Here is a 23,220-nt window from a genome sequence, read left to right on the forward strand (position 1 = left end):
CCTTTTAAATGTTGCCTGCAAAACCTGTTTAAATATTGTATGCTGAATATCTGTTCATAAAATGCCTGTTCTATAGTATGCAAGTGCACAATGTCTTTCACTAGACTCTCACTCACTAAATGTGTTTTCTCTGCAGAGGAGATTGATGTGGATGTAGAAAGTACAGACTATTTAACAGCAGAGCTGGACTGGAGTAGTAGCAGCAGCAGTGCCAGTGACTTGGATGAGCGGGGAAGCATGCAAAGCATTTGCAGCGATGAAGGGTATTCCAGCTCTGGAGTTAAAAGAATAGAACTCCAAGACAAGCCAAAACACAGTGTTACCCTATAAACCAACAGCAACAGGTGAGGGCAAAGTGGGGGGGTGTTCAAATGTCCCAGCAGTTCTTCCCCCCCCTCTTTCCCAGTGCTCCCACATCAGAGACTTGTCTTATCTAGTGACTGCATTCACACCATAATCTTGCACGTGAAAAAACCCACTCCGACTCCCAGCTCTCTGTTCCTCGCTTCTTTTTTGTTTTCCCCAGAGCTCCTGAGAGGCATGTGGGTGTCCGTTTACATTTTGAAATCACACGCTATCCCATCAGCCAGTTGACCTCCAGGAGACTACATTCCAGACCTACTTTGAAGCACTCAAAAAAAAAAAAAAAAGAAAAAAGTTAAAATGATCGATGTAGTTTATGTATATGGGGAGCAACATTTCTGCAATGGTAAAGATTGTTGACTGTGAATGCAGAGGTGAGTGTGTGCTACTCACTTTTCTGCACGTTTCATCTCTACCCACTAGACGGCACAGAGGTCTCGCTTTCTCCCTGTAACACCAAAATGTTCTTGCATCACCTGGAAGACACATCTGGGAGCGGTATGAAGGATTTATGGTTGAAAGCATCTTGCTACACGGCAAGGCTTCAGTTTACAGCTACTATACTATTCAATCAGAAGCTGCCAGGAAGCTAGAGAGGACTTTCCACCTCTGTTGAGTGACTCTGGCTCAGAACAGTAAGATTGCTGCTAATATATAAATATATATATTTTGTTTCTGTAAAGTTGTGCACCAAATGTTGCACTGAACCCAGCACAGTCTAAAGAAAAGCAAAGCTGGACCTTTCTGGCTACTTTTTTTTGGAAATCTCTAAAGCCACTTTTATTTTATTTTTTTTTTTCTTCTGCTTTCTGTGCTTGGCTTTTCATAATTGAGTCTTATTTACTGTTCTTCTATGGGTCATTGTGTTCCATGTTTCTAGTAGTACATAATTAACATTGATTTCATGTTAAGTCAGCATGTACAAAATGGCTAGCATGTTTTTTTAGACCGGTCTTAGGAATCCTGTGGCTGTCTCTCACGCCACTTAGACAAATGCTTTGGGGTTAGGGAACAGTAGGTGGGTGCAGACTGCCACAGTATGCCTATGTGTATTCTAGAGAGTTGAGCTTTTATTTGAAAGATGGACCCCTGCTTAAGACTCCCTTACCTTATGGTTGAAGGCCTAAAGGAACCTGGCCATTGGATGAACTGATTACCATTGCCAAGCCCTTTCTAAAATATTAAATGCCTAGCTTTTAAGGTGATCCTCCGGCTTCAGTACTTTGAATCGCGGACCCAAATCAGTATGCCACCTGTGAAATTAGAACTTCAAACCTGTATGGTTTTTCAGGGCCAGTAACTCAAAAGGTACCCAGAGACCAAAGGATCAGCAAAACACTGTCATATTTTAGAAGGAGATATGCAGTGGCATCTTATGTACTTCCTTTTATAATGGGGTACTTTTAAGACCTAGGGATCTGGCTGCACTCCTACATTCCTCGACCTTGCCTCCACCCAAAGAGCCACTTAATATAAAGATTTCTGATATGGTGTTCAACACTTCTATTAAATGGATATCCTTAATAAGCCAAAACGATCTGCACAGAGCCAAGGTGAGCATGACAATTGTGTTTGTGGAGTAACAAGATGATCCCCCACCCCTATTATTATAAGGAGTGAGTTTGACGCAGGGCTCCATTCTTCATTAAAGTTTTAATATCCGTTTACAAAAAAAAAAAAAAAGATTAGAAATGTTTGGTATCAGTTGTTGGGTTTTTTTTTTTTTGTTTTTTGTTTTTTTTGTGTTTGTATGAACACATCACATATACATCCTCTTACCAAGCAGTGCTTTGGATAGGATCCATAAATCACTTCAAATGCTCAGCATTTGCCACTGCATTTAGTGATCCCGAGCAGATGCATTATTGAAGGATATCTACTTTGCGTCCTGTCGATGGGACATTTTTATTATTTTCTACCTCACAGAAAGATGAACAAGGATTGCTCTGCATCTTTTAGAGCAAAACACAAAAATGTCTTGCTGGACACTCCTTTTTAGCTTTTGAATAGTTTTTAGCAAAACCAAATCCGAAGTGTGTGTTAAGTACTGCCACAGGTTTTCTTCTAAACACTGCTGAGTGTAGGACTTGCTGTGGTGTCCAAGCCACTGCTGAGGTGTTAGGCCTTAAGTCACAGGCACACCCCACAGACACTGGAGCAATAACCAGGAGCACTGCATTAGCTACCCTGCTAACAGCACAATGTTATAGTACCAGAGACTTAGCTCCTGGCTTCCTTTTTATAGCTTTCATTTTGCCCCTCCATTTTGAATTTGCAATATCCTTTCTCTTCTAAGTTTACTAATGTGCATTTTTTTTTTTTGTTTAAATTCTTGTACAATCTAACATGAAAAAAAAAAAAAAGATATTTTTGAGATTTACCAGCAATGCAAATGTTCCAGAATTCTTTTCCCTGTTTCCCGCTGCCTCAAATCACTCAACTGTGTTTGCACCCAACCAACCCTGCAGTAACCACAATGAAATCAAAGTTGGACCACCAGGACTTTTCAGCACATAAGGGCTTACTGGAATACTTGCCTCATTAACACAGGGGTGAACCGAGCATCATCACAAAGTATTCTATAAATATTCCTCAAACCATTCAGGGAGAGGCCATTTTCTTTCATTGGGTCTGAAGAGCTCATACTGTCACTTGTGGCTCGTGACTCTGTCACTCGTTTCCCAGTCAGTAAACCCTCCATTCTAGTTTTCTACCTTTCTAGGAATACAGTTCAGTTATGCTATTAAGAAGCACACCTAGTTGTAAATAAATCACATGAAATCTAAAACTATTTATTCTTGTTTTGTATAGCTGATGTATTAGGGAGATTCTTATGACTTTGTGCTTTTTATAAATGTTCTAAAATCCCTTTTTTGTATGTATATAAATATATGGTATATATATAAATGTCTATTTGCAGATTATAAAAGTGTGTCAAGTTACACACAATACATTCGCACACCCTACCCCTAGTAACACTCTGTAGCATTACCTAGCTGTTCCCCTCACACTAATGCTAAATTGGTGACATAGCCCAGAATCCCTTCACCGGAAGAAGCCTAGTTGTAGGATATAAACAACTTGTATGAGGGCTATCATTGTGCCACCCAGAAAAAAAAATAATTTTGCTGCTGCTAGTATGATGAATTTTATCAGTTTTGTCTTGAATTGACTAAATGATCTTTTCCTTGGGACCCCGGTCAGTAAATTTTGGGTTTGGGTTGAAGATGCTGTTTCGTCACTTGCCCATTTATTGATCTAACACTACAGTCTAAGAATTGATTTTAATATGGCTTCTAAAACTCATTCACTTTTCAGGGAGCTATTCTGTGGGCTCGTATAATGTTCTCTGATACTAGTTGAGGCTGCAAAATGGCTGCTTCAACGTTACTTGACTGAGGAAATTAAAATGCCAACAGTTTTTTTTTTTGCTTTGCATGCTTTGGTCACATGTAGTTGTGTATTGGTGAAATTGGATTAATACAATGGAATCTCCCACTGTTTTTGGCATTAAAAGGATGAATGAACACTCACTAGGCAGCTACTAAAGTCAGCAAACAAAATTGTTTGTCATTGGTTAGCCATTCCTTTTTTAGAGTTTTTTTTAATTTTCTTTCTTTGCTTACCAAACTTAGAAACCTGTCAAACTCAGGGATAACTAGAGTTGTAAAGCAACTCTTAAAGGAGCTCTCTTTTCAGCAAGGAATAATGTCTGATGGTACAGTGTCTGGGTACGGGGTTGGCTGTTGACAACACTTGTGTCGGCAGTTCCACTCCATCTTCTCCCCTCTCATATGGAGTTTGGCTCTGGGCTTGTGTGGAGCACTAATGCAGCTTTTTTGACACCTTTTAACATCAGTTTGAGATGCTTCTGAGAGCTCCAAATTCACTTCCAGGTGCATTTGACCTACAGTTGACTTCCTAAACTGCTACAACTTGGTTAAAGCTGTTTTTGTATTCCTATTTATGTTTATGGGGAGAGAAGCAGTTCTGAGGTGAACAAAAGCCCATCGACACAGACTCTTTAAGGTTTTCAACATGAGCCAAATGAGGTTCACAGCTCATAGTTTTTCTGTGTGGAGTAAACCTTTAACAGTGAATCCTACCCAGCTATGTGCCTCTCATAGTGCAATAACCTACACTGTTGACTTTTTTCCTTTGGAAAATATTCAACAGATTCCCTTACAAACCTGCGGCATACAGGGTCCATTTGTGTCCTTTCATGTCTTTCTATCAGACAGTGCTTGTATACAAAGCAACACGGCAACCCTTCTGCTCACAGTGGGCGATGTACACAACAATTTGAACTCTGAAAAGCTTTCATGATAAAAGGGAAATTGGCGCACAAATCTTTTTGTTTGTTTTGTAAAACTTTTATATGTCTTTTTGGCTACATTTGCTCCTCTTTTTCTGCCTTTCCTTAATTTTTTTTTTTTTTTTTTTTTTTTTTTTTTTTTTTTATTGCAGTAATCTAAATACGTGCTCTGATCAAAATTCAGAATCTTGCTACCTATTACAGGTTTTCTTTCCTTAATGTTAAAGGATTTGAAAGAGTGAGTCCAAGTATTTGAATCTTAACTATGGAAATTTGCTCCCTTTTATTTATGTTTACTCAGACTGAGTTTTTACCTTGGGTCAGAGGTCATCTGAAGCCTGACCTCACACCCTGCACACTCAGAAGCTAGGAAATGGGTTTTAGTGTTGGGAAGTTGACAAAGTAACAGTTGTCATGCTTTAGATGTCTTCTGACCTTCTGCACCAATCTAAGGAGCCACACTCAAAGTATATGTAATAATAAAGAGGTAAACCTAATCTGTTCACAAGCAGTTCTGCACTTATAATTAAGATGGAATATTTTAGATTCTTGAAAAATACCAGTTCTTACTGGTCCTCTTTTATATGACTACAATAACCATAATTTTGTTTTAACGTAGGACTTAAAGGGCTTTATTTAATACCATGACACATGAAGCAAGTGCATGTATTACACAATAATTAGTATTTTATTATACTGTACTACTGAAACCCATTTATGAATTGGTCACGCTAGGTTAACAGATTATTGATCTTTTACACCAAGTTTAAAAACAAAAAGCAAAACAAAAAAAAAGCCAAAGGGTTCATGAAGCAAAACAGGCGCCCACTTTTAAATCCCCATGTTTCTTTAAGCACTTAGACCAGGCAGCCATTTTGTACCTCAACTCAACATTCCAAAAAATGCAAAAGCTAGTCAGATGACTAAATCCCTGTGAATGGATAGGCTGCATTCCATCAAATAGTGGCTTGGTCAAAAAATGCCTGTTCTGTGCGCATGTGACTATACACCTTACCATTTGTTTCTAGCTAAATGTGCAAGCCATTGCAGCGCTCCTTGGTTAAACACCCAAATAAATGTTTGTGGTGCTTGTGTACTCTTGGTTAGTTTCTCTGAATTAATGGCCAAGATACTATTAAAGTAATGGATGTCCTCCTTATATGCTTTTCAGCCCGAGGCCCTTTAGCATAACTCTACTTTTAGCTTTGGCTTTTGTATCCTTAGAATGGAAGCTAATGTGATCTTCCAGTCATAGAGGAAGCACAGATTGTAATAGAGTATGCCTGGAAATTGCTCACCAGCATCACAAAACCATATTCTCATGGACTGGAACTGCTATTGGCTAATGTCCTTTCCTGTTTCTAAATCCAAAATCAGTACATTGCCAATAAGCTCGGCACGTGCAATAATTTCTTCCACACCATGTATCCTTCACACAATTTGCAGTGTATAGTAGAATGGTTTGCAAGCTGAGAAAGAGAGGGTCTGAGGAACCCGAAGCTTTTATCTGGTCACTTTTCCCTTTTTTTTTTTTTCCCTTCAGGATAAAATTGTTTTGAATATACAATTGGTTGTCATAACCAGTTATAGAAAATACCCTTCCAAGGGAGATAATAGTGCATTGCTAGGCTTATTTAATAGAGATTGTCAGAATGCATTTTAGCTAATACAATATTGGCAAATGTTTTCTCGCCCGCTCCACCACAATGGCAGAATCTAAATAGTTGCTGTATACTTTTGGGCTAATTCAATCAAACCGTAAAAGCTAACTAGACCTCACTGAATTTTCTGCTGTTTAGCCCATGGGCTGAACAAGAGAAAGTCGATCATTTCCCACATCCATACTAAATGGCATGGATGGAGGAATCTTCCTGATGGCTATTGTACTCCAACTGTTGCAGCACCCGGCCTGCCTGAATGTAGTGGTACTGCCATACCTTGACTGCATCTGATAGGATTTAGTCCATGTTCAGTCGATTAATTTTCCACTCCGCTCAGTCAATTTAAACATTTTGACCTGGGTGGTGTTTGCAAAGCCATCCGCGGCATGAATGTTGGCCAGATTAGCAGGCCGTCTATGTCCAGCCCTCGGTGCAGTAACGCACAGCAACTAATCAGTCTTCATCTTTCGTCAGTCTGGTTCCAGTAACCTGAAAACATATTGGATACCCATACACTTAATTATTTCTTATTAATTATTATCAAATAAGCCAGTTTGTGATTTACTAAATAAGACCCTTGGAGTTTAGTGTTCTGTTTTTGTATTCTGACACGTTACCTGTGAAACTGCCTTTATTGGACTTGGGTAAGAATTAAAAGCAGCTTCAATTGTTTTTTGCAAAGGAAATCTATCCCAAACATCACTTCAAAGCCATATTCATTCTACATTTTTAGCAGTGTATTTGTCCATGTATCTCGTTACAGTTTGTTGAACCTTGGTGGCTTATCATAGACAGGGAGTAGTAGACTGGTAATAAAGAGCCCAAAAGACAAACCTCATTTCATTTATTAATGTGAAGGGAAAGTAGCTTGTAAAAATAGTTTTTTGTGTACCTGACTCATTCACTCAGTTATGTCGGCCATTTTGTTCCCCTATATGTGAGCATGGGCTATCAATGAATCGGAAACCTGTGACATGTATAAAGTGCTTAAAATATACCATACATTCAATTAAGAGCCAGAAACTTTGCTAGTCCACAGGGCATGCTGGTTTCTAGTGAAACCATATAGCTTTCTAGTCCGCATTTCTCACAAAATGGCTGCCTCCAGTATGTGGGGACAGGTGTATTTAAACAGTGGAGTACCTATGGCAGTAATACGTCCTCTTCTTCCTCATCTTTAAATAATTGTGTTTGTATAAATGTATCTATTTAATTTTTTAAATTATATGCATTATTCTCCCTTTTCAGCCTTATAAGACTCTCTACACAGTATCTTGACGCAAAATACAGACCCTTATCGGTTATTACCATCCTTTTGTGTAAAATGGTAATCGGGCAGCTAGGGACTATGTCCCATTTTAGATTTGAAATTTTAACCCTTAGGATTGGTACAGATATGGCACTTCTAATGGTGTGTAATATGTTGCATTTCTGTTTTTTATTTCTGTTTACATTTTTTTTTTTTTTTTTTATGTATTTCCCCCTTAGTATTATCCATTTTCAATTTTGTGAATGTGTTATTCTTGTGTACAGTTTTAAAAACACAACCAATTTGTTTCATAAAAAAAAATCTATATATAAATATATATATATATTGTATTTGACCAGTTTTAAGTTTAGGCAAGTGCCTGCAATGAACTTATTGCATAATAAATTTGTGAAGCATTTAAATAAGAACTCAGTTTCTACCAAAATGTATTTTTTAAAAAAACAAAATTCAAGCTGACCTCAGCAAGTTATTTTCCGTTTCTAAAAATGAATTGCAGTGCCTCTCTGTTAGTGCAAGGTAGTTACTAAATGTAATCCTATTACAGCTCCCTAGAAGAAAACGTTGGGGCTTGTATGGTGCATTTTGCACACGTGTGCTGTACCTGAAAGCGATCATTTGCTTGGGATTACAATACAATTGTGTGCACTGCACCATGTTACTGAACAAGCTTCATAGGCTTTGTTGGTCAAACTATCTGAATGTAGAGTTGTTTTTGTTGGACATCATTACCAATCAGATTCTTCTTTTCATTTTCCCATGATCAGAGAGACTCTGATTGGTATGTGTGACAAATGCAGACTTTCTTTCAGACGATTTGATAAAAATAAAAGGCCTAGGTTGAGTGTAATGGCAGTTCTAGGCAGTCTTTGAGCATTCCAGTTGTAGCTGAGCTACTACTCCCAGCATGCTTTGCTGCCTGACTGCCATTGTTTACCTGCCTTCTATGTTGGGTTTACTTGCTCTATACTTGGCGGTATTTACTGAAAATACATTGCTGCTTATTCTGTGTAACAAAAGAGAACCTTATTCCCATTTTTATACAAAAGTAAACACATCTGGAGTGTTTAACATTGTAAAAAGTTATATATTTGATGCATTTCTATAGCATTATAGTTAAATGAGTTTTAGAGGGTATCACATCTGTTGTCCTTGCAAAGGTCTATTGTGAAAGGAAGCAGTGCAATATTTTAGGTATAATAGAGTTTGTTCCATATATAACAGTGTGTGAAGGTTGTAAAATGGATTGAGGAACTATCCACCATTACGTTAGTTAACAGTGTGGATACTGCAGCTTGCAACATGACATTTATTTGACCATGCTAACCATTTGCCAGCCATATTATCTGTTTTTCCCCATTTCTGTTCCATGTAAGTTGAGTATCTCTTTAGTTGTTTTTGCTAGTCTTCCAAAATGCAAGTTCCAGAAAGCATCAGACACAACAAATAGTCCAGTACAAAATGAAAACTCTCTTCAGTTGGCCCCTTGTTTGTTTCCATTTCTTTCCTTTTTTTTATATTAACGTTTCACTTTTTTCTTTTTTTTTTTTTTTTTTTTTTTTGAGCGCTGTGTTGAGATCACATTATGGTGCTTTTTACTGCATTCAGCACATTCATTTTTAGAATCTACGTTTTAGAATATAAAACAGATACATAAAACTTGCTGTGTATATGGAAATACTTCTGTACTGTTAAGCTGTTCAAAAATGAAATAAAAATTATTTAATTACTATACTGTCATGCCTTGTGTGTCGTTTTCTTTATGTTTTGATGCTTTATACTCGTGTAAGGTTTTGGACTTGCTTTGCCTGCATTTGTGAAGTCATTTTGGTTTACAAATGTCAAATTTTACTTTTATAAAGCAATCACAAATGTTCCTATAAATTTATCTTTGGGTTGCTACACATGTAGTCTATCTAAACCCCAAAACAAAACATTTTTATATATTGCTCCTTTATCAGTCTTTAGATGTGGTGACTGTATTAGTTTTTCACATTTTTTTTTATTTTTTATTTTTCCCTTTGATTTGGAAATGCTGCCAGTAACTCACTTCTTCCTAAGATGACAACATTCTTACTGTGCTGTAATTATGGTTGTCACCTTAGACTGCTGTCCTGTTTTGGACTACAAATACACTCTGCTTTCAACTACAATACATAGGGAGGAGGGGTTTTGTAGTTCACACAAGATAACCAGGAATGCGGATAACTTTGTTTGAGAAGCTGTCATTCAGGTAGGATTAGCAAATATTTTGATACAGATAATACCAGAAACTTTCAGAAAATGTACTGAAAAAGAGAAAACTAGTGCAGCCACCACATCTAAGGACTGGTAAGCTGAAATAAATGTAACTTTTTTTTTTTTTTTTTTTAGGTTTGGTTATACAGTGCTTTGTATGCAGTGCACCCAGGCAGATGGTTATTTATTATCTTTAATTCTATAGTGCCAACATCTTACAGTGTTCTTAAAGAGACTCTATGGACCATTTACTTATTTTCAGCTGGAAATACATTAAGTCCCTAACCCCTGAAAAAGCTGACAGTCTATGATCACATCCTAATATCTCTGCCAGGTAATTAAAGATAAGCTTGGGTGTCCTCCAAACTTGGCTAAACCCCGAACTCTCACTCTTTTGTTAGTCCATTGAGCAGGGCCAGGGCATTTCCTCCCCACGGCTCACCTAAACAAAGATGCAGCCTATGAGGCAGAAACCCAGTTCGCAGCTTATTGGAGTAAAAAAAGTGCAAGTTTTATTTTTATGTATTTATGTCAGGTACTTGTATAGCGCCGTCAATTTACGCAGCACTTTACATATATATTATCCATTCACATCAGTCCCTAACCCTCAAGGGGTGTACAATCTAAGGTCCCTAACTTACATTCATACATACACATACTAGGGCCATTTAGACAGGAGCCAATTAACCTACCAGCATGTCTTTGGAGTGTGGAAGGAAACCGGAGTACCCGGAGGAAACCCACGCAGGCACAGGGAGAACATGCAAACTCCAGGCAGGTGGTGCTGTGGCTGGGATTTTAACCAATGACCCTAGTACTGCCAGGCGGAAGTGCTAACCATTTAACCACTGTGCTGCCCCAAGCTGAGCTAGAGATGAATTTAGAAGATGCTTAGGCTCACATCTGCAGGTGACATTAGGTGGAAACATTTTGCCCTATAAAAACACGCTCACAAACACAGATTGCATAGTGGGATCCAAACTTAAAACCAATAGCTAGGTAAAAGTGCTGACCACTGTGCTCCTCTTGACAGGAATCCACTGTAACTGTAGAAGTGAACTGACCACACAAGTCTTGTAGAAGCGTTCATATAATATTATTATTATACAGGATTTATATAGCGCCAGCAGTTTACGCAGTGCTTTACAACAAAGCTTGTTTAAAAGCCAGCTTCTCCCAAAGCCTATTTTGTGTGTTTACCAACAAGTTCCTTCACATACTGACCTTCTCTTATGGAATCCAGTAAAAGCAAAGGAGAAAAGTAACAGAATTATTGGGAAGCTTTAGCAATGGCCTCGCAGAAGGGGAAGATGCACAAACTGCTAGGGGAGATCTTGCCACTGGTGTCTTCATTGGAAACTAGCAGTTTATCCAACTTGGCAGACCCAACCAAAGATGGGAATGTCAACTTCAGAAGTAGCTAGTTTTTCATTACAAAAAAAAAACTAATTTTATAGCAAGCAATGAGCATCTTTTTCTGATTTAAACTATTTTGACCCTTTTAAACTGATAAACTAGTCCTATTAAAAAAAGCCAGCTCGTGCAGGACAATAACATATCAGAACAGGATTATTGGGCTACATGTATGAAGAATATCCCACATGACATAGTGTAGGTTATGGACAAGGTTAGACTTGTGTTCTGCAAAGGGTAAGTGTGCAATAGACTGTATGGGTAGATTTACTAAAATTGAAGAGTGCAAAATCTGGAGCAGCTGTGCATGGCAGCCAATCGGCTTCTAACCAGTTCCTGCTGAACCAGACAAATTTCAACCTATCTATGGCGCGCTTGACTCTAGAACACCGAGGAAGATTTACTAAAACTGGTGCACTCAGAATTTGGTGCAGCCAATCGGCTTCTAACTTCAACTTGTTCAGGTAAGCTTTGCATATAAACCAATCAGCTTCCTGGTTTTATCATCAGAGTTGCACCAGATCTGGCTCTCTCCAGCTTTAGTAAATCAACCCCAATATGTCTGTGGTGTCCATATCTACCTCTTTAGCCTTGCTTGCTTTATCCATTACAATCTTAAAATGACACAGAATTCAGGTTTTGCTGTTGCAGATATTATGAGGTGGGTGATTTACTAAAGGCAAACCGGCTGTTCACTTATCAATGGAATTTTCCATTAGCTTAATGAATGAATTAAAGCTCTGCTGACTTGCATCATTCAATCATGTGCAAGGAAATACTATAATAATAATAATATAATTTGTTTTCCATTGTTCGTGTTTGGGTATTCTTTGCAAAGTGAAATGTTCAGTGCATTCACTAAGCAAAGGAAAAATTCCCTTGCAAAGTGAACAGTCTATTTGCCTTTAACCTATACCTATTTTCCTTTCAAACTCTATTTTTGTATGTCGTTCATCTCATTTAAGGGACATAACAATAAGAGCATTTAGAACGTGCAACCACAACAGATCTGGTCTTATTTTAATCAGTGGATATTGATTTATGGCTTAGTCATAACTTTCCTTTGTTTTTATAATACACTTGTCGTTATTACAGCCATTCCATTGCCACTGGCATGTTTCCATGCTCCATATTTGCTCTGGAACAGGAGAAAACCCCTTTGCCTAAGCTAGGCTTGGCCTGCTCAGCAGAGAGTTGATGACCACAAGGATGTAGTTTGCTACTCTTGGCTGTTGGGATACAGTTTGCTATTTTTTACCTTTACTGCAATGTAGTAAAGATGTTTATCACAGTACCATCATCTCACCACGTAAGGCAAGTTTTCCCCACGCCTTTTGTTTCTGTGGTGGGTGGATGGCGGAAGTGAAGTTAATCACTAGTTTTTACAGTGCAGTCGGAAGACTGAGTCATGCTCATACGTCTGTTGTTGTGTTGGAGACACCAGGGATGGGTTTATGACCCTTGTTATAAGAGTTTATGTGCTAGTTATGTGTGTTAAATATATCCCCTGCAGACCTGGCAGATTTGGTTACACTAGCTATGTTTAGATTGTGTGCTATCTACATGCCTTCAATCAGCAGCTAATCACATCTGCTTTCACAAGACGGTGAAGTTGGGTCATGCCCAACATGTCTGCACGTAAAGACTCTTAGCTGACTCAAAGCCTGCTCCGACTAAGGGATAGTGTAACTGCCATTTGTGTTGTCATCTGGTATACAATTATGCTGTATTTCTGAAGACTCTGGAATGCAGTGTTTGAATTGGACTGTATGGAACAGTGTTCACTTGTTCTTGCTTTTACTATGCTTAGCTTTTATTTTCTATACAAGACAAAGGGAATACAGTTTGAACTCAAGGGAAATTCCTCTTAAACAAATCTCTGTATCAAATATTTTTTTTTTTCCTTAAAAGCACCTGAAAACCCGACTGACTTTTTTTTTTTTTTCTTCTAAATCTGGTGTGTATACCGTGATGGTGATGGTCAGTGAGCATTCAGTCATGTTATTTTAAGGGATTCCAAAGGTTGCATTTAAAAAAGAAATAACAAACCTTGTTATACTTATCTGTGCAGTACAGAGCAACCCCAATGCTTTTCCTTTTGGGTCCCCTGCTTGTGCTCCTGCCATTCCCCCTTTACCCCCCAACCAAGCCTCTTGTGGTGGGGGCACTTGAGCAGACTTGCTCCCAAGCCATGCTCCTGTAAATGGACATTGTCCGTTCATACACGCCTCTTGCTCTCTCCTCATTGGCTAGCTGGCTGTGATTGACAGCAGCAGGAGCGAATGAGGAAAGGGCGACCCAGGAGGGCCTTTGCTCTCATACACATCACTGGAGCGAGATGGGGCTCAGGTATGTATAAGGTGGGGCCGAGGGGAGGGGGGTATGTACTCAGAAGGTTTTTTACTTTAATGCATAAAGGTAAAAAACCTGGCTTTTAGAACCACAAATGCTTTATATATTCTAGATAAAATGTATGATGGTCTGTAATTCAAATCCCAACCACAATACCTGCCTGGAGTTTGCATGTTCTCCCTGTGACTGTGCACATTTCCTCTGGTTTCCTCCCACACTCCAAAGCCATGCTGGTAGGATAATTGGCTCTTGTCTAAATTGGCCCTAGTAGGTGTATGAATTAATGTAAGTTAGAGACCTTGGATTGTAAGCTCCATGAGGCCAGGGACTTGTGTGTGTGTGTGTGTGTGTGTGTGTGTGTGTGTGTGTGTGTGTATAAAGTGCTTCATAAATTGATGGCCCTATATAGGTACCAATAATAATATTATAGCTACCTTTAAAGAGCAACAGGTCCAGAGATGTCAGAATCTGATGCAAGTCAAACACAGCCATGTTTTTCTGTTTACAGCACATTTTTATTACAATTGGCTAGTATGAAGGCAATTTAAACCTAGCCAAGTAGGACATGCAGTCTTTACCAAAGAGCAACACCATGAAATGGAAAAGAAACAATATTGCTCCATCCAATCCAGTTCAAACACCAGATTCCCCAACAATGCTTCAGACATGCCAGCTGAACAAATCACTGTGTACACCAGGCCTAACATAGGGCTACAGGATCCGTGCACACAATATGGGCATCTTTTGAAGTTGCAGTATCAAACACATTTTATTATGTCTCTTCACAGTTAAATTTTACATTGGACCTTTTTACAATAATTTCCATTATATTGACTTTTGTAATTCAATTTTCTTGTTTTATGTAGCCAATAGAAGCCAGGGCTATGGTGCAGATTAGAATATTCTCCATACATATGATCAGGGGGATTGTCATCTTATGTGTACACCCCATGGAAATTATTGACTTTGTCAACATATTTGAAAAGGCAACCATTAGATCTTTAATTATATAGTGCCTAAAGACACACACACACACACACACACACACACACACACACACACACACACACACACACACTATATTAAGTTGCATGTTCAAAATGAACAAATATGCAGATTTATCATATGGAAAAAGTAAGTACACCCCTGTATTTACCACCAGTTAAAATTCCTGAAATTCGCATCCGGTGATTTAGATTAGATGTCAGTGGTTAGAACCTGTCTTAGTTAAACTTCAAACATCTAGGGTATGCCACTGACATGTGTGAGTCTGGCAAGGAGTTTAAAAAGTTTGCAGAATGTTTTGAAATTGATCACGCCACTGTACACAAAATAATCTACAAGTGATAATTTGGCCAGGACTGATTGACCCAAGAACTGACTGTTTGATGCTAAAAAACATTTCCTAGAACCTCAAAATGTCATTATTCAGGTAACTCTTGCAACAGTTGTGGTCAAAGTACATTCATCTGCAATCAGATTGCACCATGACAGAGACCATATAGACCAGTGGTTCTCAACCTTCCTAATGCCGTGACCCTTTAATACAGTTCCTCATGTTGTGATGACCCCCAACCATAAAATTATTTACCCAGTAATTATAATTCATGAGTGTCGTTTTACCTCCAATACTGCTGCTTTCAACACAGTAGCTGATTTTAACAGAGTAGCTGCTTTCAACACAGCAGCTGCTTTCTACACAGTAGCTGCTCTTTACACATTGGAAATATGTGTTTTCTGATGGTCTTAGGGGACCCATGTGAAAGGGTCGTTCGACCCCCAGGTTGAGAACCACTGATATAGACAAAGACCATGTCTTTTGGAGCAATGTGCTAGACACTGATCAATCACAGATAGAGCTGGCCAAAGTAACAGTATAGACATGTTTGCCACAAACTGAAGACAATATTTCAGGAGAGAGAACCTCATAACAACTGTGAATCATGGTGGTGAAAATGTTATGGTTGATTTTGTGCTTCAAGGTCTGGGCACCTTGCAGTCCTTGAGTTGACTATGCATCTTGCGTCATATCAAAATGTGCTTGATAAGAATGCAAGACCATCTGTTTAAACTATAAATGAGTATTGAAATATGACAATAATCTAAAGCACACAAGCAAATGCCTCCAAAAAAAAAAAGAAATAGAGTGTTATGGACTTCCCTAGTCAAAGCTCTGATTTGATTACCACAAACCTCTTGCACCCAAGGAATTTTGTATGGAGTGATCAGAAATGTTGATATCAGAGACTGGTGGACAGTTATACTAAATGCCTACAGGACATCATTTCAGCTACAGGGGGCAATAATAGCTTTTGATGCCAAGGGTATACTTACTTTTTCTAAAGTACACACCTATTGATAATATTTTTGAAAAATGATATAAAAGGCATTTTTTTTCTTGTCTTATTTCACCTTTTGCAGGCATTGTTTTACAAATAAAAATCTAATGTTTGCCTTTTTTGTCAGAAAACGTTCACTTCCATGGGATGTACTTAATTTTTCACAGTTGTATCTCCAGGTATCCACACATTTATAATATGCATGGACAATTTTATTGTAATTTCAGCTTTTTATCTCAATCAAATAGATCAAGTCAACCCACTGACAATCTGCAAAAGGAACATATAAATATTTAGGCTGAAATTGACTCCATTACAGAAATAAAAATTAAAACAAAAAAAATCTGTAAAAGACACTTTCTATTAACCTGTCCCTAACCTCGATCATCTTTGCTTGGTTACTGAGTAATTCTTCCCAAAACTTCTGGTGGTGTCTCGTGCCTGTGTCTTCTTGCATTCTACGATTCCTCCCACTGGCCTGCACTGTTGTATCCTGCAGTGATGTTTTTTTTTTATTATTCAACAACAGGTTTTTTAAAGAAAAATGTGCTAATTTCTTGTCAAAGCAATCTGTCGTAATTCTTGTTTTATGTTTAAGCTTGAACTACAGTTGAAAGCTGATTGGCTGCAATGGACAACTGGAAATTGTTCTATTTGCATGTTTTTAGACCTCGATCCCATAAACTTTGTAGGAGGTTATTATGATCAGATCGATTTGCCTTGACATTTAGAACCTGGTTGAAAGTAGTGCGATTGCTAGAAAAGTTCTCTGTTTATAGCCAGTTTGAGTCTGAGTAGCAGCGCTATGGAATCTGATATGTTGGTTGCTATACACTCAGACTTGTTTCCTGGTCTCCAGAAAGAAAATGATTGGCAAGGTGCACAGGTCAGGAATGCCATCCCCTAAAATAAACAGAAGAGAGTGTGCCCTATCAAGACTGCACCACCCAAAATGTTACACGTTAAAGAATACGTGCATATCTCTTAAAGGGTAAGTTTACCTTTACAATAAAATTGCCCATGTACTCCAGTGTCCCTAGTACATTAAAAACCACTGCTTAGGTGTGATAAATGAACCTTTTAAAAATTGGCATACGTGTAGGCCATTTGTGGCCTCTTAAGCCTGTGCCAAAAACTCCCAGGTAGACGACCCCCTCTGAGATGTGCTGCCAGGGGGCTGTAAAAGCAGACGGTTGAGTCGTGCTTTTACCACCATTACACACACCCACCTAAACAAAGACCTGCTGCTTAAGACTGCACATACAGTTTACAGCTGCAGAAAGAGTAAACCCTCTGTCATATTCGGCAGGCGGTACCGCTCCCGTCTGTGGCCCAATAAAGCTGAAGGTCGTACTGCAACCACGTGCACTAAGTGGCGGCTCAGCCTTTCTAGAGTTCAAAAGCTTTTCAGAGGGGCGGCAAGGGCTGTCGAAGGTGAGAACAAGCTCTTAGAAACAAAAACAGCAAACTACATTTACTGCTTTTTATACATGAAAACATATCAAGACTGTGCTGCAAAATACAAGAAACATGGCAATTATGCAGAGAAGAGGGCTGATCAGTTCTCTACTAAGGTGTCCGTTTATGAACCAGTGGTAAATGATCGCTGCTCAGTTCTCCGGCATTCTCGGAGAACACAGTTCTCCTTAGAATGCCTTTTATGAAGGGGTGTAAATTAGTTCTTCGAATGAAGGGAGAACGGTCTACAAACGCTGGAGAACGGTCTACAAATGCTGGAAAACGGCTGATTTTGCTATAATCTCGCGAGATTACAGTAAAATATCAGTTTACTAAGCAGAGGTAAATTATCACTGCTTAGTTTGCGGTTCCTCCGATTCTCCAGCTCAGGGCTGGAGAATCTGGAGGGAGAACACAGATCTCCAGTGAAGGGCTAAACATGTTCTCCGCTGATCTCCTGAGTGTCATAAACTGTGAATGACCAGAGAATAGCTGCGATCCTCTGAATCGCAGCTATTCTCTGTGTCATAAACGGACACCTAGGTGAGAAGACTCAAGGGATCCTACAGGATGAGAGGGTTTAGGCCTCATGCACACAGGGTGTATTTGCAGACACTTTTAGGGGTGTCAGATTTTTTTGTTTTTTTACAGTTTCCAAACACCCCTCCATGCACACATAGACTTTTACCGACTTGCCCTCCAGAGGATCTACCCCACTTCCTGACCAGGCCATTTTTTGCGATACGGCACTGCGTTACTTTAATTGACAATTGCGTGGTCATGCAACCCTATACATAAATTAAATGTATGTCATTTGTTTCCCACAAATAGAGCTTTCTTTCGGTGGTATTTGATCACAGTTTTTATTTTTTGAGCTATAAACAAAAAAAGACCAACAATTTTGAATAAAAAAACATTTTTGACCTTTTGCTATAAAACACATACAATAAAAAAAATTCAAATTTCATCATAAACTTAGGCCAAAATGCTACATGTCTTTGCTAAAAAAAAAAAAAATCCCAATAATTGTATATTAACTTCCCTGGCGGTAATCCCGAGTGTGACTCGGGGTTAATTTACAGTACCAAAAGCTGTAACCCCGAGCCACACTCGGGATTACACTGTAGTGCTTGTCCTGCGATCCCCCGATCCTTACCTTGTCCTACGATCCCCTGATGTCCTCCCGCTGTGTCCTTCGGCCGATGCCGGCATCCGTCTTCCGGTTTCCCATTCTTGCGAGCTTCCGAATGTGGGGGGGCGGAAACGGTGGGAGATTTAAAAAAGTAAACATATGACATACACACAATACATTGTAATCTGTTATGATTACATTACTGTATCAAAGCATTTCACATACATTGTGCTTTGTCCAGTGCCCTGCCTGCATGGTTCTTTCTGCCTGGAAACTTGAGAATATCCATGGCATCCAAAAAGCGTCCCTTTAGGTCAAAAGCGGTTTTAGACCAGGCAGAAAACAGCGATAGTGAATTAGAATCACTTACAGAATTGAGCTATAGTGATTCGTGGGGAAATCCGTCATCAGACACTGAAAACGATTCTGCGACTGAGCTCAGTGATGTGCGAACTTGGAGCTCTATTTCAAATTTCAGTGTTTTTGGTTTGATTACATTATTCAGTTAAATTTATTATTATATTATTTTTTATAATTATTTATTATTATTTGTTATATTAGAATTTTATGATTTTGTGTTTCAAACTTTATCATACCCGGGATGTTTACTAGACTCTTGTTTGGACAGATTTAAGTGAGTTATTCCTAGGAATTACAGGCCTACAATATAAAACAACAAATTTCCATGCAAAAAAATGTACTGCTTTGACATTCAAAAATATTGACATAATTAGACCGCCAGGGAGGTTAATTGGTTTACGTGAAAGTTATAGCATCTACAAATGGCGGTATAGATACTAGAAGTTTTCTTTTTCTTTATTTTATACTAGTAATGGCAGCGATCAGTGACTTATAACGGGACTGCGGTGGGCATTCTGACACTGGGTGGGAACTGAGTAACTGCCACTGACATCCCAATGACACTAATACAGTGGTCAGTGCTAATAAAAAGCACTGACACTATACTAATGACACTGGGCAGGAAGGGGTTAACATCTGGGGCGATCAAAGTGTTAACAGTGTGCTGTGAGTGTTTTACATTGTGTGCTGTGTGCTGTTTTACTTGGAAGACATGCTGCTTTGTATTTCTGTGCTGCATCTCTCATGCTGACAAGAGAGTGACCTGTGTTGTTTACACACAGGTCTCTCCCCTGTCAGTTTTGCCGACGATCGCTGAGTGCTGACCGGGAATCGCTAGCCGGGATCCGGTGATTTGACATCCCCAGGCGCCAATAGCGGTGCGGGTAGGGCGGCATGTGCGTGCCACCTTCCCAGAAATGATATATATATATATATATATATACAGTCAGGTCCATAAATATTGGAACATCGACACAATTCTAACATTTTTGGCTCTATACACCATTTGAGGGTATTTACATCCAAATCAGGTGAACGGTGTAGGAATTACAACAGTTTGCATATGTGCCTCCCACTTGTTAAGGGACCAAAAGTAATGGGACAGAATAATAATCATAAATCAAACTTTCACTTTTTAATACTTGGTTGCAAATCCTTTGCAGTCAATTACAGCCTGAAGTCTGGAACGCATAGACATCACCAGACGCTGGGTTTCATCCCTGGTGATGCTCTGCCAGGCCTCCACTGCAACTGTCTTCAGTTCCTGCTTGTTCTTGGGGCATTTTCCCATCAGTTTTGTCTTCAGCAAGTGAAATGCATGCTCAATCGGATTCAGGTCAGGTGATTGACTTGGCCATTGTATAACATTCCACTTCTTTCCCTTAAACTCTTTGGTTGCTTTTGCAGTATGCTTTGGGTCATTGTCCATTTGCACTGTGAAGCGGCGTCCAATGAGTTGTGAAGCATTTGGCTGAATATGAGCAGATAATATTGCCAGAAACACTTCAGAATTCATCCTGCTGCTTTTGTCAGCAGTCACATCATCAATAAATACAAGAGAACCAGTTCCATTGGCAGCCATACATGCCCACGCCATGACACTACCACCACCATGCTTCACTGATGAGGTGGTATGCTTAGAATCATGAGCAGTTCCTTTCCTTCTCCATACTCTTCTCTTCCCATCACTCTGGTACAAGTTGATCTTGGTCTCATCTGTCCATAGGATGTTGTTCCAGAACTGTGAAGGCTTTTTTAGATGTCGTTTGGCAAACTCTAATCTGGCCTTCCTGTTTTTGAGGCTCACCAATGGTTTACATCTTGTGGTGAACCCTCTGTATTCACTCTGGTGAAGTCTTCTCTTGATTGTTGACTTTGACACACATACACCTACCTCCTGGAGAGTGTTCTTGATCTGGCCAACTGTTGTGAAGGGTGTTTTCTTCACCAGGGAAAGAATTCTTCAGTCATCCACCACAGTTGTTTTCCGTGGTCTTCCGGGTCTTTTGGTGTTGCTGAGCTCACCGGTGCGTTCCTTCTTTTTAAGAATGTTCCAAACAGTTGTTTTGGCCACACCTAATGTTTTTGCTATCTCTCTGATGGGTTTGTTTTGTTTTTTCAGCCTAATGATGGCTTGCTTCACTGATAGTGACAGCTCTTTGGATCTCATCTTGAGAGTTGAAAGCAACAGATTCCACATGCAAATAGCACACTTGAAATGAACTCTGGACCTTTTATCTGCTCATTGTAATTGGGATAATGAGGGAATAACACACACCTGGCCATGGAACAGCTGAGAAGCCAATTGTCCCATTACTTCTGGTCCCCTAACAAGTGGGAGGCACATATGCAAACTGTTGTAATTCCTACACCGTTCACCTGATTTGGATGTAAATACCCTCAAATTAAAGCTGACAGTCTGCAGTTAAAGCACATCTTGTTTGATTCATTTCAAATCCATTGTGGTGGTGTATAGAGCCAAAAATGTTAGAATTGTGTTGATGTCCCAATATTTATGCACCTGACTGTATATGTGATTTAGCGCAGCCATGCCGCCCTGTAGCAGTCCTTCTGCTATAAGGTGGATAGCAGGTGGTTCAAAGCTTTTTAGTGGCAGGAGCTTTTAAGAGTTGTAAAAGAAAAAACCCAGGGCCAGTGCGTCCAGGAGCAGCACTGTTTTGGCAGAAAAACCATTTGATGCATGTAAATGCATGTTAACACTAGTTGAGTTTAGTGCTTAAGCACTAATTAATTTCAGTGGCCAGAATAAATTATTATTCTGCCCAATGAAATTATTAAAGCCCAAGGGCTTGACACCTGTAAAAGCTTTTAAAGCATTAGACACTTTTACAAGCATTCGGCGTTTTTGCTGCCAAAACGCTGCTGCCGGACGGACGGGAGCAGTGCCGAAGCGGATTGCCGTTTATAAACAGCACCCGCATTCCCTGCCTATGCACTCTCCCTGGGAGGACACAGCAGAACACCGATCGCTGTATGGGACCTCTGTGTGAGGTCCCGATTCATGTGATCATTGATTGACCAATCGGTGATCACATGAATAGTAGTAAGCAAGATGTCACTTCCTGACATCATTGCTTACTACTTGTGAGATGTGTGAATGATCACAGAGGTCACATGGTACACGGCTATTCACAACAGCCTTGTACCATAGGACAAGCTGTGACCAATCACAGCTCTCACAGTATTTCTCAATGGCTGCAAGAATGCATCCAGAGAGAAGGACAAATGATTGTTTTTACAGCCTTATGGGTGTAAAAGCAATCAGTGTAAAAAAAGAAAAAAAAAATCTTCATCCCCTCCCATAAGTAGTAGAGTGTCACTATGGTGACACTGTACTGCTAGGGTAACAGTATGGTAAAAATAAAATAAAATAAAACATAAATAATATTGAAAAAAAACCATACAAATTTTGAAAAATTTATAATTTTTGGTTATAAACTAATTTGGGTTTTTTTTTTTTTTTTTGCTAAAAAGATAGCTGAATAAATTTTGGCCAATATTTATGAAGAAATATTATTTATTTGCAAAATTTTATAAGAAAAACACTTTTTTTAAAAACATTTTTGGACTTTTTCATTTATATAGCAAAAAAATAAAAATCCCAGTGGTGAATAAATACCACCAAAAGAAATATCTGTCTCAAAAAAATGCTAAAAAATTCATACGGGTACAGTGTTGCATGACCACGCAATTGTCATTCAAAGTGTGATAGCACTAAAAGCTGAAAATTGGCCTGGACAGGTAGCGGGTGAAAGTGTCCGGACTTGAAGTGGTTAAAGACAGGTTGACTCCCTTTATGAGTTGGCATGGCTGACCAGCTCCTGCATGCATACAATGCATTTACTAACAATTGTGATTGCTTGCAATGCATACTTCAGCCTCTGAGCTGATTGGCGCGATACCTAGAACATAAATGTGATTTTTCTTAAAAGTTTTTGGGTTTCTTTGACCATTGTTCGGTTCACTAGAGTCATACTATGTGCACTGAACAGTAGGTTTACCTAATGCGAGTCTGCAATACAAATGTGTACATAGTTTACAATAGGTATGTACAGTATGTGTGTTTGGGATCATAGGTAAAACCTGCTAGTCAGGACTCCATTATAATAATGTCTGAAAGGAACATGTAGGTGTTTTCTATGGCAACCGGTCTCTGCATATCTGTCCTATTTCTGATGGCAATGAAGCCCTAATGTCTAATGATAACTCACTGTGTGTCCTGGTTGGGCCCTGTGTTTACATTCTATCATGTTTTTCATCAACCCTCATGCTTCTCCTGAGCATCTCCGATTGTTATCTTC

General features: G+C 39.1%; 1 protein-coding gene across 2 annotated transcripts in view; it reads left to right on the forward strand.

Moving 5' to 3' along the window:
• MXD1 (MAX dimerization protein 1) overlaps nucleotides 1–9,341 on the forward strand; it is a 41,755-nt gene extending 32,414 nt beyond the window's left edge. The window contains exons 6-7 of one of the 2 annotated variants that reach the window (XM_089687179.1): nucleotides 137–344; nucleotides 787–9,341. In XM_089687179.1, the coding sequence (XP_089543305.1) occupies nucleotides 137–330 (194 nt within the window). In that variant the 3' untranslated portion in view covers nucleotides 331–344; nucleotides 787–9,341. Of the gene's footprint in view, nucleotides 1–136 lie in introns of both variants that reach the window. The other variant, XM_089687178.1, reaches the window with a different exon arrangement.
• Nucleotides 9,342–23,220: the final 13,879 nt, after the last annotated feature.

This window comes from Staurois parvus, unplaced genomic scaffold (genome assembly GCF_062004578.1).
Source record: "Staurois parvus isolate SC_StPar_1 unplaced genomic scaffold, SC_StPar_1.0 ptg000420l, whole genome shotgun sequence".
NCBI lineage: Eukaryota > Metazoa > Chordata > Amphibia > Anura > Ranidae > Staurois > Staurois parvus.